The 21,401-nt window shown below is 44.0% G+C and overlaps 1 protein-coding gene across 4 annotated transcripts in view; it reads right to left on the minus strand.

The window, feature by feature from the left end:
* Positions 1–575: 575 nt before the first annotated feature.
* Positions 576–21,401, minus strand: part of ABHD2 (abhydrolase domain containing 2, acylglycerol lipase) — a 59,635-nt gene continuing 38,809 nt past the window's right edge. For all 4 annotated transcript variants that reach the window (XM_073304157.1, XM_073304158.1, XM_073304159.1 and 1 more), the window contains 6 exons: positions 18,102–18,285; positions 14,341–14,433; positions 12,301–12,411; positions 10,593–10,662; positions 8,796–8,880; positions 576–7,513 (listed from right to left, as the gene is read on the minus strand). In XM_073304157.1, the coding sequence (XP_073160258.1) occupies positions 7,317–7,513; positions 8,796–8,880; positions 10,593–10,662; positions 12,301–12,411; positions 14,341–14,433; positions 18,102–18,285 (740 nt within the window). In that variant the 3' untranslated portion in view covers positions 576–7,316. The remainder of the gene's footprint in view (positions 7,514–8,795; positions 8,881–10,592; positions 10,663–12,300; positions 12,412–14,340; positions 14,434–18,101; positions 18,286–21,401) is intronic.

Raw genomic sequence — 21,401 nt, forward strand, 5'->3', positions numbered from 1 at the left:
TGCAATGACCTCAATTAACATCACACAGAATAAAGAACAAAAAAAAAATAAACACAAGAAAAAAAAATCAAGGACACATTTTATAATTTTTTAAAAGGTAAATGTCAGCAGATATAGAAAAATTGCATTGCTAGTTGCAAATCTTCTCCCCAGGAGCTGGCAGCTCCCAAGAATCTGACTCAGAACCTGGCAGCTGGGGGCAGGTCTCAGTATACAAACACAGCCTTTTCTGGGCAGCATTTAAAGTTAAAAGGATCAGGAATGTGGAAGTGATGATTCCAGAGAATCTATTCGGAAGCAAAATTTCCCATAATTTTTTTTTTTTTTTATTTCGGTTGAACAGCAAGAGTTCAAAGACATCAAGAAAGTTACACTCAAACCACTCCACTAAGGCAGCTGCATTGGAAGAAATCAAAGAGTGCACAGGTACAGATCTGGCTTCCTGAAGGGAATACCCCCCTCTGCTTGGGGACACCTGGGAGAAAGGGAAAGGGCTTTTCTTGAAAAATTGTGCTTTCTTAATGAACAGAAACACAGGTTTGTAGTGAACCAACATCTGGGGCTAAAGACAAATCGCTGAACAGCTGTTTTGGGAGAACGTTACTTGGACTTAATAGTCATTTTTGAACTAAATCTGGCCCATCAGCCATGTTTCTTTGGACTCCCAGTTGGCAGCTACCACCAGAACGTTTAGCACTCTGGTAAAACATGCTGCTACTGATCACTCTGATATGATGTGCTGTCTCCTCTGATCGTAGCTGTGTTCTCTGCATGACAAGACATGCACTGCAAAAGCTTGCCAGTCACATAAAACAACTGCTGTATATGCCCCTACTTATACAGCCAACTATGGGACTCAAGAAACCTGGATGCTCCCCAAGAGGGTTAGAACTAACCAGGCTGCTTGAAGTTAGCAGTGAGAAGAGAAAACAAGCCTACACACAGAGGAAGCAGAGTGGGACTCTTCTTGAAGGAGCCTTGTTCGGAAAAGGTTGTCTCCTCTTACAGCCCCAGTGTGGTAAATGCTGCCCTTTAATACAGTGATTGTGCCCTTGGATTTAACCAACAAACAAATTTTTAAAAGGATTCAAATGTTCAAATGAACTACAGTACAGTTCTTGATAACCCAACCCTTCCAACCCAACCCAGATGATTAACACCAGATAATTTGATCTCCGCTCTGGTGCCAGCATGCCTCAGCCCCCTCAGCCAAAAGAAGAAAACAAGTCCAGATAGAGACAGAGTGGACACAGCAGCAGGAGCATGTCTTGCAGAAGAGGGGGCATGGATCCCAGCATCAATCAAGGCACCCCTTCGTAGGCTCTTTGGTGTACCCTAACCTCTGTTCTGAATAGCCTTTTAAAAAAAACAAACTCCTACCAAGAGCAATTTGCTTTCTGCCTAGAATTTGGACCCCTGCAGTAAACATGGCTATTCTGAGTCACTATGGCTACTGCACGCCACCCAAACACACAGACCTGCCAATGGAAGGACACATGGTGTCTGACTCAAGACCAAAGCAATGCACACATACGGCCTTCCGATTAGTTAGTGTCACAGGCAGGGTCCCTTTCTAAGCTTCTTGTAAAGGAGATTTACAACCACCAATAAACCCCAGATAGGCACAACATTTCCAGGAGGTTCCTTGTATTGCTCCCCAGTGACCAGTGTCACTACATTTGGCAATAGACCCTCCAAATGCCACTCCTGATGTATCGGATAAGGAGACAGCCCATCTCCTGCTGTACACTACAGAGCCAACAAGCTAGTGGACGGAGGAAGTTAGCTCATTAGAACATGGGATCTTTTGGATTTTAGAAAGGAAACAAGTTTACATTTTAGTCAATAGCTGTGAGAGTCAGTCCCCACTTCTATAGGCAGAAGTCAGTTGTAAAATAATCTACTGCTTATTTAGTAATAATTTTAAGCCCTAAGACATACACTATAGGTAATTTTAGGCTGCCCAAACCCAAGGTTCTTTCTTAGCTCTGTACACACCTGTCATTCAGTGACATTTCACCCCTAGACAGGCTGCTTTTAGCTTTGACTCCAAAGAAGGAAAGTCGGGTGTTTGCTTTCTGCATGAGAACAGTGACAAGCAGCAGAACTGCAGCTATGTGTTACTGAAAGATGCAGCTATGTTGAGAAAGAAGTGGCAGGAACGAGGGGCAAGGCACTAGGTGTCTGAAGGGTTGTCCTCTACGAAGCTTGACAGAACTAGGATGGATGAAGAAAAAGTAGCTGGCTAAAGGCAAGTTCTGAGAGACATCAGTACTCTATGTTTTAACAATGCTCACAATCCAAAACAAATACTTCTCGAAAAACAAGAATCAGCGTCAAGAAGTGCTGAGGAGGAGACTGCGGAGACTTTCAAGTGCCTTCACAATGCAGCTGCAACAGGTTCAGACTCATCTGGAAATTCTGTCAACTGCTTCAAAAGGAGAACATTAGAAACTGGCTATTAAAGATTCTGGGAGGTCTGATGTAAAGACAAGTTCCTCAATCTCTAGTCTTAGAACAGGTCCCAGCTGCTCACCTGCAAAGTTCAAATCTCTGCAGACACCCTGGTAGCAGTGGAAGGAAGACTGGACCAGTATAATCGTTCAGGGAGAATTGGTTGCAACCTGACTAGGAGAGACCCTTTCTGGTGATTTGCTTTTAAGTGCCAATGATATCCAATGATGGGGTGCATAAATTTATGGTACTAAGTGCTAGTTAGCTGAGCCCTAGTGAATTTTATTCCATTCTACCGCCATTCCTCAATCTGAAACCATCAATACGGAAAATCCACTTGTTAGCTCCCATCTCACACAGCAGATCTAAACAGAAGAGCTGCACTGTTCCATTTGCATTATCAGGCTATTTCAGGATGTATTCAGAAGCTTACACTTTGGATGCTTGCTATGGCTAGTGTGGTTGTTTTGGAAGGTGCTTGTTGTGGAAAAAGAAAAAGTCTCTATAGGCCTGGAATGCACACTCATGACTTTCACCTCTAAAAGGTAAGAGCTCAAACCTGATCTCGGTCATATGGTATTATGAAGATGATCTCAACAAGGTCCCTGGCACACATATGCCCACATCACACTATCACTGCTAGCATAGTGCGTGGGGGACAGCAAATTAGGACTGATGTACAATGGCAGACCCTCTTATGGCAGTGTGCACTGTCTCCTCCAGATATAGGGTTTAATACAGAAGTCCCCTCTCCAGAAGCCTTAATACAGTCATATGTGCAGATTTTTAGCTAGAGGGAAGGCAGAAGAAATTATCTGCAAGATATGGCTTCCAGTCAGACTGGGAAGCTCTTAAAATTTTACATCACTGGTCCCTGGTCCATGCATTCAAAGCCACAGCAAGTCACACTGGCAAAGGAGTTTTTATTAAACATTTCTAGCTACAAAAATCTTGTTGGGATGAACTTAAGTCTCAAAACTCAAATGAGACCCTTAAAGCCCATGGCAAAAGCCTTAAGCAACTCCTTCTCTTTCTCCCAAAACTAGAGTAGCTAACTTCCACACCTCCTAACATTTATCATACCCCAGACATAAGCACAACTGCTTCAAGTGCTTTAGAGAATTCAGATGGTGGTGCAAGAACTCTTGTGACAAGAGTGCCAAGTCTTAGGTCCATTTCCATCCCCCACCCTGAGCAACTGCACCAGAATGTCGGGGATGCTAAGTGCTCCTGAAGTCTCAGACTAAGGGTAGTGCATCTATGTATGGACAGATAGAGAAGCAGTGGAAAAGTAAGTGTTATGGAAATCTCTATAGGGAGCAGGACAGGGAAGAGTTCTTGCCTGGTGCTACCTCTGAAGAGGAATGGATGCTGATCATGAACAGTTTCCTTAAGTCTTAGAGATCTTCCACAGTAGCATCCCGTCTAACCCTGGGAGGGGCTTTACTTTCTACAGAAATGTGGTGTCTCTCTTTTGGAATCACTGCAGTTAGGATGAGCTCACAAAGAAAGAGGGAATGGCAAAGTTCAGCTGCCAACAATGGTGAAAGAAAGAACTGGAATTTTCCCAGTGAAATCTGCTCCTTTGGGCTTCTCCAACAACAGAATCTCTGCCTGCCCAGTTTGACTGGACAAGCAGCAACTCCCATTGGTTTGGGAATTCCCCCAGATGTGCTTTTCATTTGGGGAAGAGTTATGTTTAGTACTCAGCAAGAACAGAAGTCACTGACTGACTGGTCATCTGCCACAATAAGATCAATTAGTTACAGTAGACTATCTCTCTGTGTTTGAAGAGATGAAGACAACACCATTCTTCCTCACGCCTTAGGAAACAGAAGACCAAAATGCCATCATCTTACTAACAGCATGGAGCAAAGCCTTTCTAAGTCAAAGCCTCCCTCACTGAATCCAAGGAGACAGAGCTCCCCTTCAGGCAGGTTCTACGACACTTAGGCGTATGGTAATGGCATCCCTGAGCTCAGCAGCTAAAGAGCTGCCAAAGACATTGAACACCCAAAACAAGCCTCTCCAAAGCAACGATCCCTTTGATTTCTGTCAGAAAATGGTTACAAGTCACTATCGGGGAAGGAAGCCTTCAGCACTTACTTTCAGAGAACTGATACTCTGCAAACAACTCGTTTACAGAAAAGTTGGAAGAGTTACATAACTGGGCTTAGTTTAGCACTGCTGAAAACTCAGGGCTCAGCTACACTGGAAAGGGGTAGAGTTCATAATTTTATTAGAGAAAACAATTTAGGTTATTTTTGTTTAAAAAGCAACTATTTGGGAAACAGCAAAAACATTTCTTGCTTCAAATACATCAACATGTAACCTGGGTTTTGCCTGCTCTTTGAAGCCTCAACAGTTTGATGGGTGCTAAGGATGACTTCTATTCCCCTGGGAGTGACGACGACTCCTACTTGCAGCTAAGCTGGGTTTAGAGGAATGAATGCACCCGGTGATCTGTAGAGGGAACTCCTTACTGTGGGAAGAGCAGTCTGGTCTCTTGGCTAGCCAGTGACCTACGAACAGCAACTGCAGAGCTGGCTATAGAGTTTAAGCACTTCTGAAGTTCAAACCCATTGTAGATAAAGAGCCACATCCCCACACATTTATATCATGTATCTATGTCAATGTGTATAAATAAGAGAGGCTTACATTCAACTTCTAAAAGAGCGAGAGATGGTATAAATAATTCATAGGACATAATTTAGAACAACAGCTACTTCAGTGAGGACAGAGCCAAAGTCAGAATGCCCTGTATGATTAGTCTGGTGATTTGTGGATGAGTTATGGACAAGAGGATGAGCCCAAAGACAGACACAAAAACCAACTAAGGATGCCCTTGCTAACTGATGCCCTGAAACATCCTTTAAGCCAGCCACAAGAGCGGCCAAATCTTGCCATGACTTTGCTTGGTCATTTCTTCTTCTTCTACAACAGCAGAACCTGAATTCTCTCTCTAAACAAGACAATGCACGGGTTACCACAGTTTGTTAAAACAGGCCAAGGCAGCTGGCCTAAGGCAAACCAAAGGAGTGTGTTTCCTGATATGATAATGCACCTTTGCTACAGTAGTTAATTATTGCTTTATTAAACAAAAATCTCTCCAATCTACTGAAATTCAGAGATCGTGTGGCCCAGGAAGCTTATTCCACTAGTGTGTTACAGGACTGAAATTCAGCAGGGTGTTTTTACCCTTAAGCTTCAACTAAAGTGCCTAGAACGCAAAACCAGGGCTAAAGCAATAAAGTGCTAATTGGTGTGGGAAGTGTGACAGGAACAGAGATGAAGTAAATGGATGATGAAAGGAGTTACAAGGACAGAGTAATGAGATGATGATATTGAAGGAATTGAAAGTAAAGCAAAGTTTGACCACAAAGTTCCACTGTCTCAACAGACTGTTTCTATTTTTATATTAAGGTCCTTGATTGTCATGGGGGAGCTTTTCTTCTAGGGTGTTTATCTTAAAAGAGCCCTCTGAGCAACAGTGCAGTATCAGCCCCTAGATGAGGGAGGTATGCAAGTGACTTTCAAATTGCCACACTTCACCTTGTGCATTAACTGAAGTTGATCTTGGATATCCTGGGTGGGGAAAAGACTTAATGAGCCAGAAGGGCTCTAATGCCCAGCTGGACATAGACAGCCTTACCAGATCCTAATAACTGTGGAGGCAGTTAGTCATACAGAGATAAACATTTAAGCTATGCAGGGCTAGAGACATCCAGTTCCCGTCAACTCCTAGGCAAGTCATGTGGCTGAAAAACAAAACCATTCATTGCTTTGAAAGTTCAGGGGAGAGATTTTGGAACATTCTACCCTGGCACATACAAGAAGGGGAGAGAAGAAGCAAGAATTGATATTGACATGTCCTCCCCCCCAACACTCCTTAAGAAACAGTGTATTAATTCTCTGTGAAATACTCTCACAAATTGGATATACCCCATAGATTGATAATCAGTGGTTCCAATGCATTTACCAGAACCCATTTCAAAAAGGCCTGGGTTAAAACACAAAAAAATACAGTGACAAAATAAAACTCTTTACATTAAAAAAAGGCAAGTATCACAAGAAGGCTATCTGTTTTGTCTTGGTGTGAGAACGTTTACATAGCAGGAAATCCAACAGAATGACCAATGTGAAACTCATCTATACACAGAGGCCCAGCAGAAAAGAAATGCAGAAGTATCAGAATGCACTGCCACCCTCAAGACAGCTGAAGCTCTGACAAGTTGCTCAGTGTTTTCTAACCCAGCTAAATCCTGGTATGGGCACTGCCAGAAAAGGCAAGAGGTCCTTGTCAGATGAGTGACAAGTACAGCTTCAGCCTTGCACCAAGGGTTTCACCCTTTCTGCAAGCCACATCCAAGGGGCTTACAGACTGAACTGCTGGTTTCTATTGATTGATACAGGGTTCTCCCAGTGTTAGGAGAGATATGACCAGACAGGAGGAACTGAACTCCCAGCACAACTCATCCACAGCTAAACAAGTTCTGCAACTCCGTGAAGAGTCTTGACCAGTGGAAGAATAACCTGATGGTCAGCAGTACTGGAACTTCTACTTTCTAAGTAGGCCATCACATTAGTGTGAGAATCCTGCAGCAAGCCCTAACCAGCAACCCAAAGCAGCAAGCCAGTTCTTCAAATGCAGCAGTGCACTGCAAACCAAAAGGAGACACAAATATGCTCAAAACCAGTTATTACCCTCTGTTGTAGCTCCTTTTCAGAAGGAAACATTGTGGCCAAACCCCAGGCCCAGGCTGTCACAAAGAGGATGGAAACCTGAAACAGCAGATGAGGGAATTCAGAGTTCCAGAAGAGGGAAATATAGTGAAGCAAATCGGAGAGAGTCTTTGAGGCAGTTACTCCTGGCCAGACGCCGCTTGCTCTGTATCTGAGCACTGAGACTTATTCCTCTCCCACTGGCAGATGGCATTTGTGTACTGCACTACAAGCTTATCCATCCAAGTGAGGGGCTCAGGAAAGAGTACAGCCCCCTCAAAAAAGCCTAGGTGGCCTCCATGCAGCGGTAGCACAAACATGACATTCTCCTGTTTTTCTGCAAGGTTAAAAGAGAAAGAGCATGAGATTTCAGAAGCCAACTGCAAAAACTAAACAGCAGAACTCTGCAACATCCCAGACAATGGTACCCACCGTGATGTGTTAGGGTGTGTCTGTGCTCCATCTGGGCAGTGGAGGCTTTGCAAGCACACACACTTGCTTCACAGCAGAGGAATGCAAGCTTTTTGCTGACAAGAGCCACAACGGATTTGAATTAATTGAACATATTACAGCAGCCCTCCCGTTTCATATAGCTGGGAAGTTCATGGAGACAAGTACCAGCCTGCTCAATACCAGCAAAGCGCTTCAGCTGAGATAAAGCACTGCAGGCTGGGACTGATGTGCAACCCATAAAGCCCAGCAGTCCCAATGTGCAGTGCTTCATTTTGACTCAGGCGTGTTGCAGGCTGGTACCTATAGGCTCCATGGGCTGCACAGTTCCATACGAAAAGGGCTTTAGGCCACACTGCAGAACTCTGGCTGCACTTCTGCCGGCTGCTGCTTCACGACATAATTCATTCAGGGCACCGCTTATGACTAGGTTTTCTCCTTATAGCTATTGGTGCTGGAACAAGAAGCCCTGCTGTTCTCCTTTAGGATGTGTGCTCTGTTCAACAGTGAGACATGAACTAGCTCTTTCTTTTCCATTCCAAGGCTTTGAAGGGTCATTTGCCTTCTTCATGGCCAAGGAACAGCAAATAGATCTCTTGGGATCTCTCATTCCAAGTCTCATTGGGACCCCAGCAACAGATGGAGGGAGATCACACAGCCACAAAGCAGGACACTTTCACTGTGCTACACTTGCTGCCCCAGGTGACGGTTAATTTTAGCCCTGAACAGTTAGACACCATCATAGGAACTATTAGCAAAGCCTTCTGGGTTTTGCCCTGTTGCTTTACTGATTCTGTGTGGGGAGCCAAGATGTGAGGAAGCAGTTCACTGCAAAGCAGAGACTATTTAATCTAAAGCTAAACCATTTCCAATTTTGCTTCCTGACATTAACACCAGTGAGGTAGCAAGAACGTGCATTTCTTGGGAAAACAATCTGATAGTTCCCTTGGGCTACACAGCCAGCTGAACAGTATTTAGTTAGGTTCTACCAAAATAAAATTGGGAATCTCCTCAGTGAATCGTGGTTTAAAAAGCAGTTTAGGTTGCACAGTACACATCCCCCAGATTATGGTAGTCTGCATTCAGACCTTGCTATACATGTTAATTCACAATGTGATGAAGGGGGAATCCAAAAGCAATAGTCAATTTTGGCAATGCATTCAACTCACCTGACAGAGCTCTTGGGATCGATAACAGACTGTCATGTACCAGAGGGTCATCAGCAGCATTAACCAGCATGAGGGGAACATAGATCTGCACCATGAAAGAAGGAAAAGGAAACAAATGGAGAACGAGTGAGTTATAGATTCCTGGTTTGAACTCAATTCTCTTAACAACAAAAGGCATCTACTCACAACCCGCCTATGAATCCACAACTGAGTGCCACATCTTGTGATGAACCTACACCTGCAGCAACAATCAGGAATGTAACAACACACACAATCAAAACGATGCCAGGTGGACTGTCACTGCTGGGCTGCTCTGCAGTATTTGGTATGGTTCAACTGAACTGCCTAAAGGACAAGCTGGGTATGACAGGGCAAACACCAGTAACACCCTGCCAACAGAGCAGTTCCAGACAGTGACACTGGGGGTAGTTTCTTTATGACTGGTACTCGGGATCCATATGTTATTCCGCACACATCTAGTGTGGCCAATACTTGAGAGCATTTGCATTCTCCTTTTGGAATGGAGAATCTAAGCTATCACTGCCAGGCAGATGGTCATCAAATGTACATTTGTCTCTGGCTTCCGAAGGGGACGTACAGCACCCAAGGGAATGCACTGCTGAAATCCGAGACGGGACAATCACAAACCGGCAGAGACAGAATAGAAGTAAAACTTCAGTTGTGCTTGTTGGTTTGGGCAAGAGATATGAAGAATGTAATTTCCCTAGGCTCCCTGCAGTCGTTAATGAGAGATGCTTAAGCAGGCCAGAGTGGCATGCAGCCCAAGCATGGTCTTTGATTAGAGGCTGACATCAGAGGATCAGATGTCAGCCATGATCATGATAGGATTCTGCCATCATAAAAAAATATTGCCAAACTGAGCACTTTCCTCTGACACCCTTTCCTGGTAACTATCACCCCCTTGCCTTTGGGACAGAGGTTGGACTACAACATGCTCTTTGTATAAGGCTACAGAAAGAACCTCACCCAATGCCTGAAGCTGGAGTAACTGAGTAGTTGCCAAGGGCTAGCTGAGAGGATTCAGTCTCTTACTCCACACATTCAGTGCAACAGGCAACTAATGGAGAAACTTACTTTTGGATATTTGAAGCCCTAATGCTTTACTGAGATCTGGTAGCCTATTCACCTTTATCTTTTGATCCAGCAGCTCTTAAGGGGGATAACTAGTACATTTCCCAGCTTTGCCTCCGCAGCCCTGGGTCTGTGCAACGTCTGATCATCTGACCGGAGAGGCAGTGTCTGAGCCTCTTTCCAAAGTGGAATGATTTATTTTAAAAGTTTCTGGAATTGCATAGATCAGAGTGATACTAATTTGATATCTTTAAGAGGGCTTAACTCTAGGTTTGGGTTTGTGCTCAGAACACTGTGTTGCTACCACCAATACAGAATTCTACGCTGAGGGGCTCACAATTTGGCTTCATGTAATATAAGCTAGAAGGCCTGAATTTGGGGTAAAACAGATGCCTCTCGGTTTCCAAGACCGAGAGGTTCTTTGGTTTGAGGGGAGCATCAGTGAAGTCCCAGATGAAGATCAGGGCTAGGATTCTCAAAGAAGCTTAAAAGGAGTTGGGCACTTAACTCACTGAATGTCAATGGGATTTTGGTGCTTAACTCTCATTAGATTCCTTAGAACTCCAAGCCCTGACATACTGTACACCTTGTGGAGTAATGAGATATGACATCTAGGTACCAGTGATGCAGAAACCAATGAACATTCCTCTTCATTCCCAAGAGCAAAATGAAAGCATAACAACCACCTCCACCGTGGTAGCTCACCCTGTGTAAGTAATGCAGACAACTCTCCTTTTCATAATATTCTTTCAGGGAACTGTAACCATGAAACTTCCTGAGGAAAAAACAACAACAAAGAACTGTAAGGCAAGAACACGTACTCTCAGTATTGAGCAACTGCCATTTTTGAATTAGTCCACTTCATCGGCAGAAGCCATGAGCTGCCCAGTGTGACCTCCTTCCAGTGGTTTAATAGAGACCATCTGTTCAGGCCCATCTCAGTGTAAATTCCCAACGTCAACACAGCACAACAGATGAAATGCTGCATTCTCTTCTGCCAAAGAGTTCTTCGCAAGAGCATGACCAGTGGAGGGAGGGGGCAGCACAGAACCTGCCAACTGAGTGAACCGTTCCCCAAAGCACTGAGAGAGAGCAGAGCAAGTGCGGCACAGTAGCAAGCCAGAGGCATGACAGATGGCAAATTAAACACCATTAACTTGTGTCTGTTGAGCAGGACATGGATGAGAAAGCCTAGCCACACCTAAGGTCTTGCAAAGCATCCTTCCTGGTTATCTGCAATCTTGACAGAGAGAGGACTGGAGGAGTGATTAAGGTTGGTTACGTTAACAACTCCCTTTTAGTAGGCCTACTCAAAACGCCTTGCTGGATCTCATCTTCAGCTACTTATGAACCCTTAAAATGCAGTTGCTGAAGGGCCCATCCTAGGAGCTGAAACTCATGGCAGTTATAAGACTTCTGAAGAAGGTAAATACTCATTTTTCTGCTGGAGTCCAATTCAGTCCCACTACCTCCTTCTCACTTCATAAAAGCCACAGCCAAGCTGCAGGCCCCAACTAGGGAGACCTGCTCCTTCCCTGCCGCATTCCTGAAAGACTACAGGGTAGCAGGATCTCCGTAACCTCACTTCCTGCTGGGCACATAGGACAGGAATCCCCTTCGCTTGGGAGCAGCTTACAAAGCCCAGGTCTCCCCAGGAGCAGCAGAGGGAAACACCTTCAGTCCCTTAGCAGCTCTGCTGGCTTTACCACCTGTTGACTTTGGGTTATTATTTTGTGGCTACAGTGTTTGCAGGTGGATGCCAATGCCTGGTCTTAAGGGAGACTCTGGAGAAGGAGAATATGAAGCCATTGGAAAATAGACTGAATTAGTGCTAGAATACTTAAAAAGCAAGAGGCAAGAAAAGGCTGGTGTTTAATATTAAACAATAAAAGCGAAGAGCTGAAGTCACCTCTATTAATGCAGCAAGGTTTAAAATAAGCCAACCATAAGGTCTGCTAAAATGAGAACAGGCAGGTGGTAAAGGTAGGAGGTGTATGTGTGTTTTAAATGCACAATCGAATGTAACACAAGGGTTAAATATAATTTGGTAGGAGCCAGCACGTGCCTACCACCTCCCCAACCACTTTATGGCTCAGGCCCCACCGGTTCTCATCCTTCTAGACTCTTTTAGGCAGGGACGGTCTTCCTGGGTTTTGTACTGCACCCAGGAAAATGGGACTCTGACCCTGACTGCAGCTTTGGATGCTTGATTCTTACAAAAGAAAGTAGCAGAGAGCTTGTCAAATGCTGGATCAGAAGCTGGCAAAGACTGGGGGGTTAGTCAACATTTTAACAAAGTTGTTCATGGTAGCAAATTTCAGGAGCTTTCTACCCACCTAGCAGCAAGTAAGTAATAGGGCAACATCAGTGAAAATTAGAAAAGATGGGCTACAGCAAATGCTTCCCGTCATACCTCATGATGGTGTCATCGATCTGCATGAGGGATGTTGCTGTGTAGAGTCTGCTCAGGTCTGAGTCGACCAGGGTTTGGGGCTGCTTAACGCTATCTCCAAACAGGACTTGCCTGAAACACACAGCAGCAGAAAATACAGTAATCACACAAAAGCAGCTAGGCCCTGTTCTGCTCAGACAACCCAGAGAAGCTTGCATCTGCCATTGCTGATACGAGCAAATGAGGACTATAGCCCCCATCCATGAGGATTTACTTATGAATGAGCATAGCTTGTTAGTTTTGGCCTGACTGCACAGGGAGGTAAGTTGAGAACTTAACGGCCCTCTCCGGGACAAAAGATGCTTTTCTGCTACATGGAAGAACTGCATTTGAAAGACGCATAAAGAGAGGACTTTTCAAAGCATATCCAGGGACTAGGGGTGTTTGGAGCAAAGGCTTTTTCAGTTAAAGGCAGAGTCCTTTGGCTTCTTACCAAAGACGTGGGTGGCTCTGGTAACAGTGCTAGAGATCATGGGTGTAGCACCTCTTTCCCCATCTGGTACTATTGCCTCACCAGTGTGGAGACAATGTTAGTTCATACAGAGAAAGTGATTTGGGACATTACCTTAACAGAAAGCTATTCACTGAGGACATTGTCCTAGTCAGAGATTACACCCAAGAGAGGACGTGTTATTTCACAAGAGCAAAACTCTACTCTGGCAAGTAGGAAACATATAGACCCCAGAACAAAAAAGACTGCAAGCTGTAGATAGCAGGAAGCTTGCAGGATTTCTATCCCCTTTAAGAGGCAGCTGTAGGGTGGAGATGGAGTTTGTTTTGGGGACTTGCCCTAGAGCATAAGAGATCTATTATGGAAGCAAAATATTTTGATAACAAAACCTCCTTTAAGCCTGCAACAGGTTTCTCCTGGTTACGATACTGAGTACCCATTTAATGGGGAGATTACAGCCCTTCATATATTTTGAGTTTTGTCAAGTTGTCAAAATATTTGGCTATCTGGGGTGAATTATATGGATCCCCACACACTGTACACACAGATAAGAGTTTCCTTCCCTCCAGAAAGATTCTCCACACTGCATGGAACATGACAGTTTTCCTTACAAGATTTCAACTCTGCCAACTGAAATGGGCATGAATAAGTTAGCTTTTTTAATTTTCTCCCACCTCCCAAGTGTCTCTGGGCATCTTAAATAAGCCAAGGAGATATCTACATATGAAGGCAACATGTCCCAATCAGTATCCAAAGCAGTTTTGGCTGTGGTAGTGGGCCAGGGGGAAACGAACATGAATTTGAGTGGGCTACCAATAAGAGTTAGTCATTCAATCTGACCTATTGCTCACCCACAGTAAAGGCATGGGAGTAAGGAGAGCACATAGGTTTCAGCAATACGTGGGAGCATTCCTTCTAGCTGTGCATTTTTAGGTTTTGTAACTCAGGCTATTGCATTTGATAGGGCAACACCCCTATGCTATGACTCCTAAGCTAATATCAAGAGCAATCCTACCTCTCTGCTCAGGTATGTGGCAGAGCACAACAGAGAGATGCTCCCTTACGTCCTTGAGCATAAGGTGGTCTCTGGCTGAAAGGGAAACACATGCAAAATACCTTGGCAGACAGACACCAGCAGTGTATCTAGCAGGGAAGGAAGGCTGCTGGCGAATACAGACCAACACTGCACTTCTCATTTTGCATTTGCTCAGTCAATGAGCTTCCTTGGAAGGCAGAAATAAGCAGCCAGGCTCAGGATGTATGAAAAGGAACCCCCCCACACACACACTATATGGGAGCCTATACTGACAGGCAGGACAAAGAATGAATGAGATGCTGGGGCAAGCTTCCCTTCCCCTTTCATTCGCAAAAATCCTCCCATTCTAGGAAGCTGAAACTTATTCATAGATTTCTAGGTATGGATTCGCTCTAATTTAAATTTTACCCTTTGGATGATCCCCTATGGAACTGCACATTAATTCAGTGCTGCTATTGCAGCTGAAGCTGGCTGGCCCACGTAAATATTCAGAGCAGACACCCTACTACTGTACCTGTGAGAGAGGATGATTTTCTTCATGTTGTCTGCCATGAGGAAGTTATAAAACCTCCGACACTGATCCCACTGCATGAAGGTTTCCTGTGCCCTAAACACAAGCATAAGTCAACAAATCAAAGCAGGTAGCAACTGTGTACATCTTGGTGGAACAGAGCAATAAACCAGGTCTCCAGGCCACTATAACAAGGTGTTATGTAAATAGGCTTTCCCACCAAAGGCTTAATCTCTGATAGGAATTGGCTTAATCTCCGATGGAAGAATTTGGTAAATGTCAGAAGAGATGTTTACACAGACTCACTAGGCAACAGCTAGTCACCTACTATACCATCACTGAAGCGTCCTGCATCTCAGGGCAGCTTTAGACATTGATGTGAAGAGGTTTAAAGGGACACTCAACTTAAGTCAGACTTTGCATTTAGCCAATCTATCTACCTTGTAACAACCATGACATATGAAGAGTACACAGGAAAGAGATTTAATGTTTCACTATTTTGTTAGGTACTGCATTTCATAGTACTTTATGCACTGTCAAGTTCGGATGTTTCCTCTGTAGGTCAGTTTTGCTTGTTTGTGCAGCTCTTCTGCGCTGCAACAAGGTTGTGAAGTGTTTAAAATAGGAAGTCGACCTCCACAACCCACAAAAATTGGCTGGAGGACACAGGGATAAATGAAGTACCTGAAATGGCTACATTCTGAACTGGTGTAACTGTACTGACTGGTCAGAACTCCATTTCATAGCTTACTAAATTAACATATTGCCAGTCACACAGAATTATTAACATCAGCCAAATTATGTGAGCTCTTCCGGAACCAAATGTTTCCCTTTGCTACGCAAGGGTCATAAGCAGGTTATTTCTATTACTGTGAACCCCATTACAGAGTAATGAAGAAATATACAGTCCCTCTTATTTACTTAGCAATCCAAGAATGGTTGGGGTGAGGTTCAATACGGACTACTTCAGGAGTTTAAACATTAACACCATGGGAATTCACAGAACAGAGGGATTTATCAGGACTTCCTAGGTTCAAGCCAAAGGCTATAAAATCCCTAGCAGAGAGTGAGTTAATGAATAAGCTACATTTGTTCATGGCACAATACACACCAGGGCTTAATGCAAGAATGGGATTTAGCTTCAAGACTTCCTTATCTCCATGTCTAGCCAGGATATATCTGCCATATACTTGTGGAAAGAGAGACAACATTTCATTGGAAAACTCTTTGCAGGCAACTCAATCTTTAATGTCATTTAAATCCAGGTTAATTGTTAGAGCTATCACACTTTTCCATAGTTGCTGCTTTGGACAGCAGGCCTTATGCTATAAAGAGCCTGAGCAGAGAGCAAAATGAAACAATTTCCTGTATTTAATGATCTGTGCAGGTTTCATGGGCATGGGAATGCCACAGCCTACAGCTCACACTGAATGTCACATTCCACATGGTCAAGAAGCAAGGCCACGTTGTCGAGAGCAAACTCAACAGCAGAACCAAGCCTACACAGATATCAGAGATTTCATAATAGAGAAGCATGTCATCTTTTAGCCTTAGGGGTTGAATTCCCCCATGTAAGTTAACTGATGAAAACAAGGCCTTTATCTACTTTCCTCTCTGCAGCCTCTTCTCACCGTTGAAACCCTGGAGAGCCTGCCCTGCAGCACCCAACATCTGAATGGCTTTCCCAACAGAGTCCAAATCTCCTTTACCTTGTCTTACCTCGGTCTCTCTCTACTATCAACCAACTGCCTTAGAATTTGTCTTAGAGGCAGTACAACAAAAGAAAGGGATCTCCATCTAGACTGACCAGCCATCTATACCATCAGTACTCAGGGCTTACATACAGACTTGATGTAAGAGGCCAATCAGGTCAGGTCTGGGGGAGAGTAATGCTTAGCAGTTAAGACTGGAGGCGTTTTGCACCCTCCCATACCCACATACTGTTCACTAGTGACTGAAATGGTCTATGGACATGTGTCCCAATACAAACATACACCCTACCTTCCTTCTAAGGGAGTTTTCTTAATAGCCCTCTTTCAACCAGCTATGTGGCTAATGAACATTTAAAAACAGCAAGGGAGGTTAGGTAGGGAGACTTATTTGAAAAGCCCTCTTGCCAAAAGAACAGTAACGCACAGAAGTTCTATAAATGTAGATTTGCTAAAACAAGCTCGGCCAGCAGAGGGAGTCATGAGCTCAACAAGCAGCTAGTTTTCTGCATTGCAAGGAGCACTCGAGGAAACAGATGGTACTTCACAATGAAACAACTCAGAGTCCAATATCATGCTAACAGGTCCTGTCGTAGACTGCCGATCTGCCAGAGCTTCAGGGGAATATTACTAACACCAGCACACAGGGAACAGAGCTACTCTGAGCAGGCGTTTTGGCTTCAAGTATGGAAATTTAGCATGCATTTTAATAGACAAAAAAAGGAAGGACTAGAGCGCAAAACAGCACTTGCAAGCCCTTTATACAGCCAGCCTCCACAGCTATGCTGCTGCCATCACAGTAAACCAAGAGCACTGATCTTCTGGTCTCGAACCCACACAACACTCCAGACATCTCCCTAGCACACTGAAATCCTTTCTGACTAGGAAGCGGGTAAACATTTATTGGAGGCCCCACACTTTCTTAGGACTCACACCAGGTATGACCTGAAGTCTGAGACTCACACCAGGTATGACCAATACGAATTGGTCATTTGTTTAAAATTGCTGTATTCCAGCTTTGGGCAATGTTTTAATACTGTTAAAAAGCTTCTGCAGCCCAAGGTTAAAAACAGGGGTTTAACTGCATGAGCACTCTTCCCTAAACTTGGTTGAATACTGAGGTAACTATTTCCTAACCAAAACCAGCATTATTATGCATGCAGTCAGAGTAGTGAACCCAAAGTATCGAGGTTTCTTGGCTGGGCTGAAGTTCTCTTTGCTATGCTGATCCTTTAGTGTAGGGAACAGTCATTTTTGCACCAGCAAGATCACTGTTGCTCATCCTCCTCCCGCCGAGATGGAGACAGAGTCAGTAATTATTCGTCTTACTGTGTGACAAGAGAAATCTTACCAGCTTCCAGAGAACACTGCATTACTAGAGGAGCTCTGTACTAGAAGGCCATGGTAACTGGCACAGAGGGCAAGAGTCAGTTCTGGCAGTCTTTGTGGGGCCAGGAATCACTAAGCAAATGTGAGTTTAGTGTTCTCTCCAGTGGAGCGGCTCTGACCAGCAAAATTGACTCTTGCCCAGTGCTTGGTTCCCAATTATGAGACAAACACTGAATGGTCACGGAGATGCCATTTTAGCCCATAACTTTGTGCCGTCGTTCACCGTCACCCACTCTCAATCTAAACTTGGGCTTGTAGTACATTACTATTAACACCAGGTGGAGCTCTTAAAGCTTCCATTTGGAAGACCACATCTTGTTTTGCCAGTCTGACTAAATCACAGATTAAAGCCAGAAGGGACCATTATGAATCCCAAGATACTTGCTGCTCCTATTGGTCAGGCTAGTCAGAAATGTTGTTGCTTGTGAACCTGGAGTCTCCTCAATAAACAACCATACAGCCCAAGCCATGTGGCTGATGGGTCACTCCAGGAGAGACTGGAAGGCGGAGAGGTCAAGTCTCTCTCCACAGAAGGAGAAGGCAGCATTTAGTGAGTCCAGAGTATATCACCCATAGAGGTCAGGGTGATGCACGCTGGCAGGGCAGGGAGCAGCTTGTGTCCCAGCTGCCAGCACTGTACTTCCACAGGAAGCCGTGTGGACTTACCTTAGCGCGCTGTATCCTTGGCAAACACTGACGCAGCACAGTACTCTCTCCTGGTTGGCCTGGGTCTCTCCTAGGTACTTGCACACAATGTTGCCACCCAGGCTGAAGCCCACCACAACCAGCTGGGTCAGAGGGAAGGTCTTCTTGATGTAGTTAACCATGGCTCCAAATTCCCAGGTGCAACCTGTGAGGAAGGCCGAGTTCAAAGTAATGTTTTAAACGGAGTGCTAGACCCCTCTCCAGCTTTCACACAGCTACAGCAAGTACACTAGACGCTTGTGTGCCTTCCAACACTGGTTTCAGAAGAGAAACTCTCCAGAGGGTAGAGGAATCCTGGTTACCTCAAGCTCAGTTATGCTGCTGGTCAGAGACTTCACTACTTCTTTAGAAGTAATGGGCACGACTGTACCAGAGAGCAGCTGGGTGGAGCATCCTTGCAACACACATGCTGGGGAACATACAATACTTTAGCACGCTATCGTATGAGGGTGCAACTGTCCACCTAGATTCATGCCAAAGTGCAGGGCATGGAGGCCAACATGTCACTGTAGAAGTTTTCCCATAGACAGAAACAGCCCTAGATGCTACCCATAATGCAGGGGAACAGACTAACCCCACTAGGAAACCTTTCAGCACAAAGGATCCCAAGGTCAGTTTCAGCTAGTACTGTGTTTGGAGTAGGGCATCTTGCTATACCCAGCATTTCAGAAATAGCAAGACTGAATTCATTTTGTACTTGATTAGATCTGAATGAAGGAAAGGATCATCTCCTTTCCTTCCACTGAAGATAGAGACATCACTTAGAAGATGGAAGTTACAAGCTTGTCACATAACTAAAAATCTTATGGGACTATGACCAATAACTCTGGAGTTGTACCTAACGGAGCAGATAGATTGAGTTGCTTGTTCAATATCCCAACAAGACGGGACACAAAATGATGCTTTGATAAGAGGTGTCCTACGTCTATCCCCCCAAAAGATTTAATTTTCCTGAACTCAAGTGTATTTATCTAGAAGATGGAGCTCTCTTCGGACTCAAGCCTTAAGGTTTAGAACATACACTCGAACACTTGCTACAGAAAGTTCTCAGACTCATGGGCTTTAAGGTAAAAAGGGACCATCATGATCATCTAGGCTTACCTCCTGCACATTGCAGGCCACAGAGCCTGACCCACCCACTCCTCTACTAAGCCCATAATATCTGGCTGAATGACTGAAGTCTTCAAATCTTAATTTAGAGATTTGAAGTTACAGAGATCCATTTACAGTAGAACCTCGGAGTTACGAACACCTCGGGAATGGAGGTTGTTCGTAACTCTGAACAAAATGTTATGGTTGTTCTTTCAAAAGTTTACAACTGAACATTGACTAAATACAGCTTTGAAACTTTACTATGCAGAAGAAAAATGTTGCTTTCCCCCTTTTTTTAGTAGTTTACATTTAAACACAATACTGTACTGTATTTGCCTTTTTTTTTTTTTGGTCTCTGCCGCTGCCTGATTGCGTACTGCCAGTTCCCAATGAGGCGTGTGGTTGACAGGTCAGTTCGTAATTCTGGTGTTCATAACTCTGAGGTTCTACTGTATTCTAGTTCAAACCAGCAACTGACCAAAACAGAAAAAACAACCTCAGGGTCTCTGCCAATCTGATCCTGGAGGCAAATTCCTTCCCAACTCAAATATGGTGACCAGTTAGACCCTGAGCACATAGGCAAGACCCACCAGATACACACCTGGGAAAGAATTCTCTGTAGTAACTCAGGCGTCCTCCCGCTCTAGTGTCCCATCTCTGGCCATGGAGATATTTGCTAATAGTATTTATGGATGGGCCATAAAAGTCTTGTCCTATCCTACAGATCCAGGAATATTACTTCCCCATTTGCTAGTTGAACAGAAGAGCTTCCAGTTTTCAGGAACAGTATCCTTTAATGATTTGTGAAGAATGGTTGCTTTAGCAGTGCCACCAGAGCATACATTCCCCTTTGGATTCAGACAGGAGAGTGCCCGCAGAGAATAGCATTTGTGCTCAAGTTCACATATGTTGCTCTCCGGGAAGAATGACCTGCCTGCTGCAGTCTGGAGTGACTGTGACATCATCCTCAGCAGCTGGAGGAATCTTCAATACCAGATTAAAGAGTCTTTCAAATGCCACATTTTGATCACTAACCATCTGCCCATCCCCCACGGTCATGTCCAAATTCAAACTTCATTTAATTATTTCCAAATGGGGAGGGAGAGGCTGACTTCAACAAAGCTCAGACAACACGTGTTCTAGTCCCGATATATATATTCTACATTTGAGACACAGTCCTTTATTTAAGGTGAAGGCTGATCTCGTGATTAGCACACAGGATTGGGAGTCAGGAGACCTGCGTTTTTGTTTTGGGCTCTGCTACTCACCTGCCGTGACCACAAGTGACGACCAATATAGGCTGGATAGCACACGTGTCTAAAACTCATTAATAATGTGTTATCTGCACCATATATACTAGTATACATTAAGCACAGTAATACAGCAGTTATATAGCCTAAACTGGCCTATACCTTTACTATAATCCTGTTCACTTATGCTACATATCCCATAACACCTTGCATTAGCCAAAGCTTACTTTGGCTAAAGTAGATAAGAAAGCTGTCAGGATTAGGACATAGGAGTATTTTACCATAGTAACAGGTCGGGAGTTATTCTCATAGGTCAGTATTGGAATATCCCAAAGGAAGAAGACAGAATGGAGGTTGTTAGTAACTGAAAAGTTTGTAACTCTGAACAAAACCTTATGGTTGTTCTTTCAAAAGTTTACAACTGAACAGTGACTTAATACAGCTGTGAAACTTTACTATGAAGAGGAAAAATGCTGCTTTCCTTTTATTTTTTTTTAGTAGTTTATACTTAAACACAGAACTGTACTGTATTTGCTTTTTATTTTTTATTTTTTTTGTCTCTGATGTTGCCAGATTGTGTACTTCGAGTTCCAAATGAGGTGTGTGGTTGACTGGTCAGTTCATAACTCTGAGGTTCTACTGTGTATGATTGTTCTACCCTGGTACAAACCTAGAAGATATCTTCATGGACCAGCACCTGACATTCTAGTATCCAAAACAAAGATACAGAAAGGAACAAAACAAGTTAAGGAACTGGGACAAACTGATGGGCTGAATTTTAATGACTTGTAAGGAAATATGTAACTTGTAAAATCATCCTATAAATACTACCAGCTGAAATGTATAACTTTGGGAGCATACCTTCTGCATAAGGCGAATGTGGCCTGAGACAGATTTCCAGAGACCATTTTCCTGTACT

This window comes from Lepidochelys kempii, chromosome 10 (genome assembly GCF_965140265.1).
Source record: "Lepidochelys kempii isolate rLepKem1 chromosome 10, rLepKem1.hap2, whole genome shotgun sequence".
NCBI classification, from domain to species: domain Eukaryota; kingdom Metazoa; phylum Chordata; order Testudines; family Cheloniidae; genus Lepidochelys; species Lepidochelys kempii.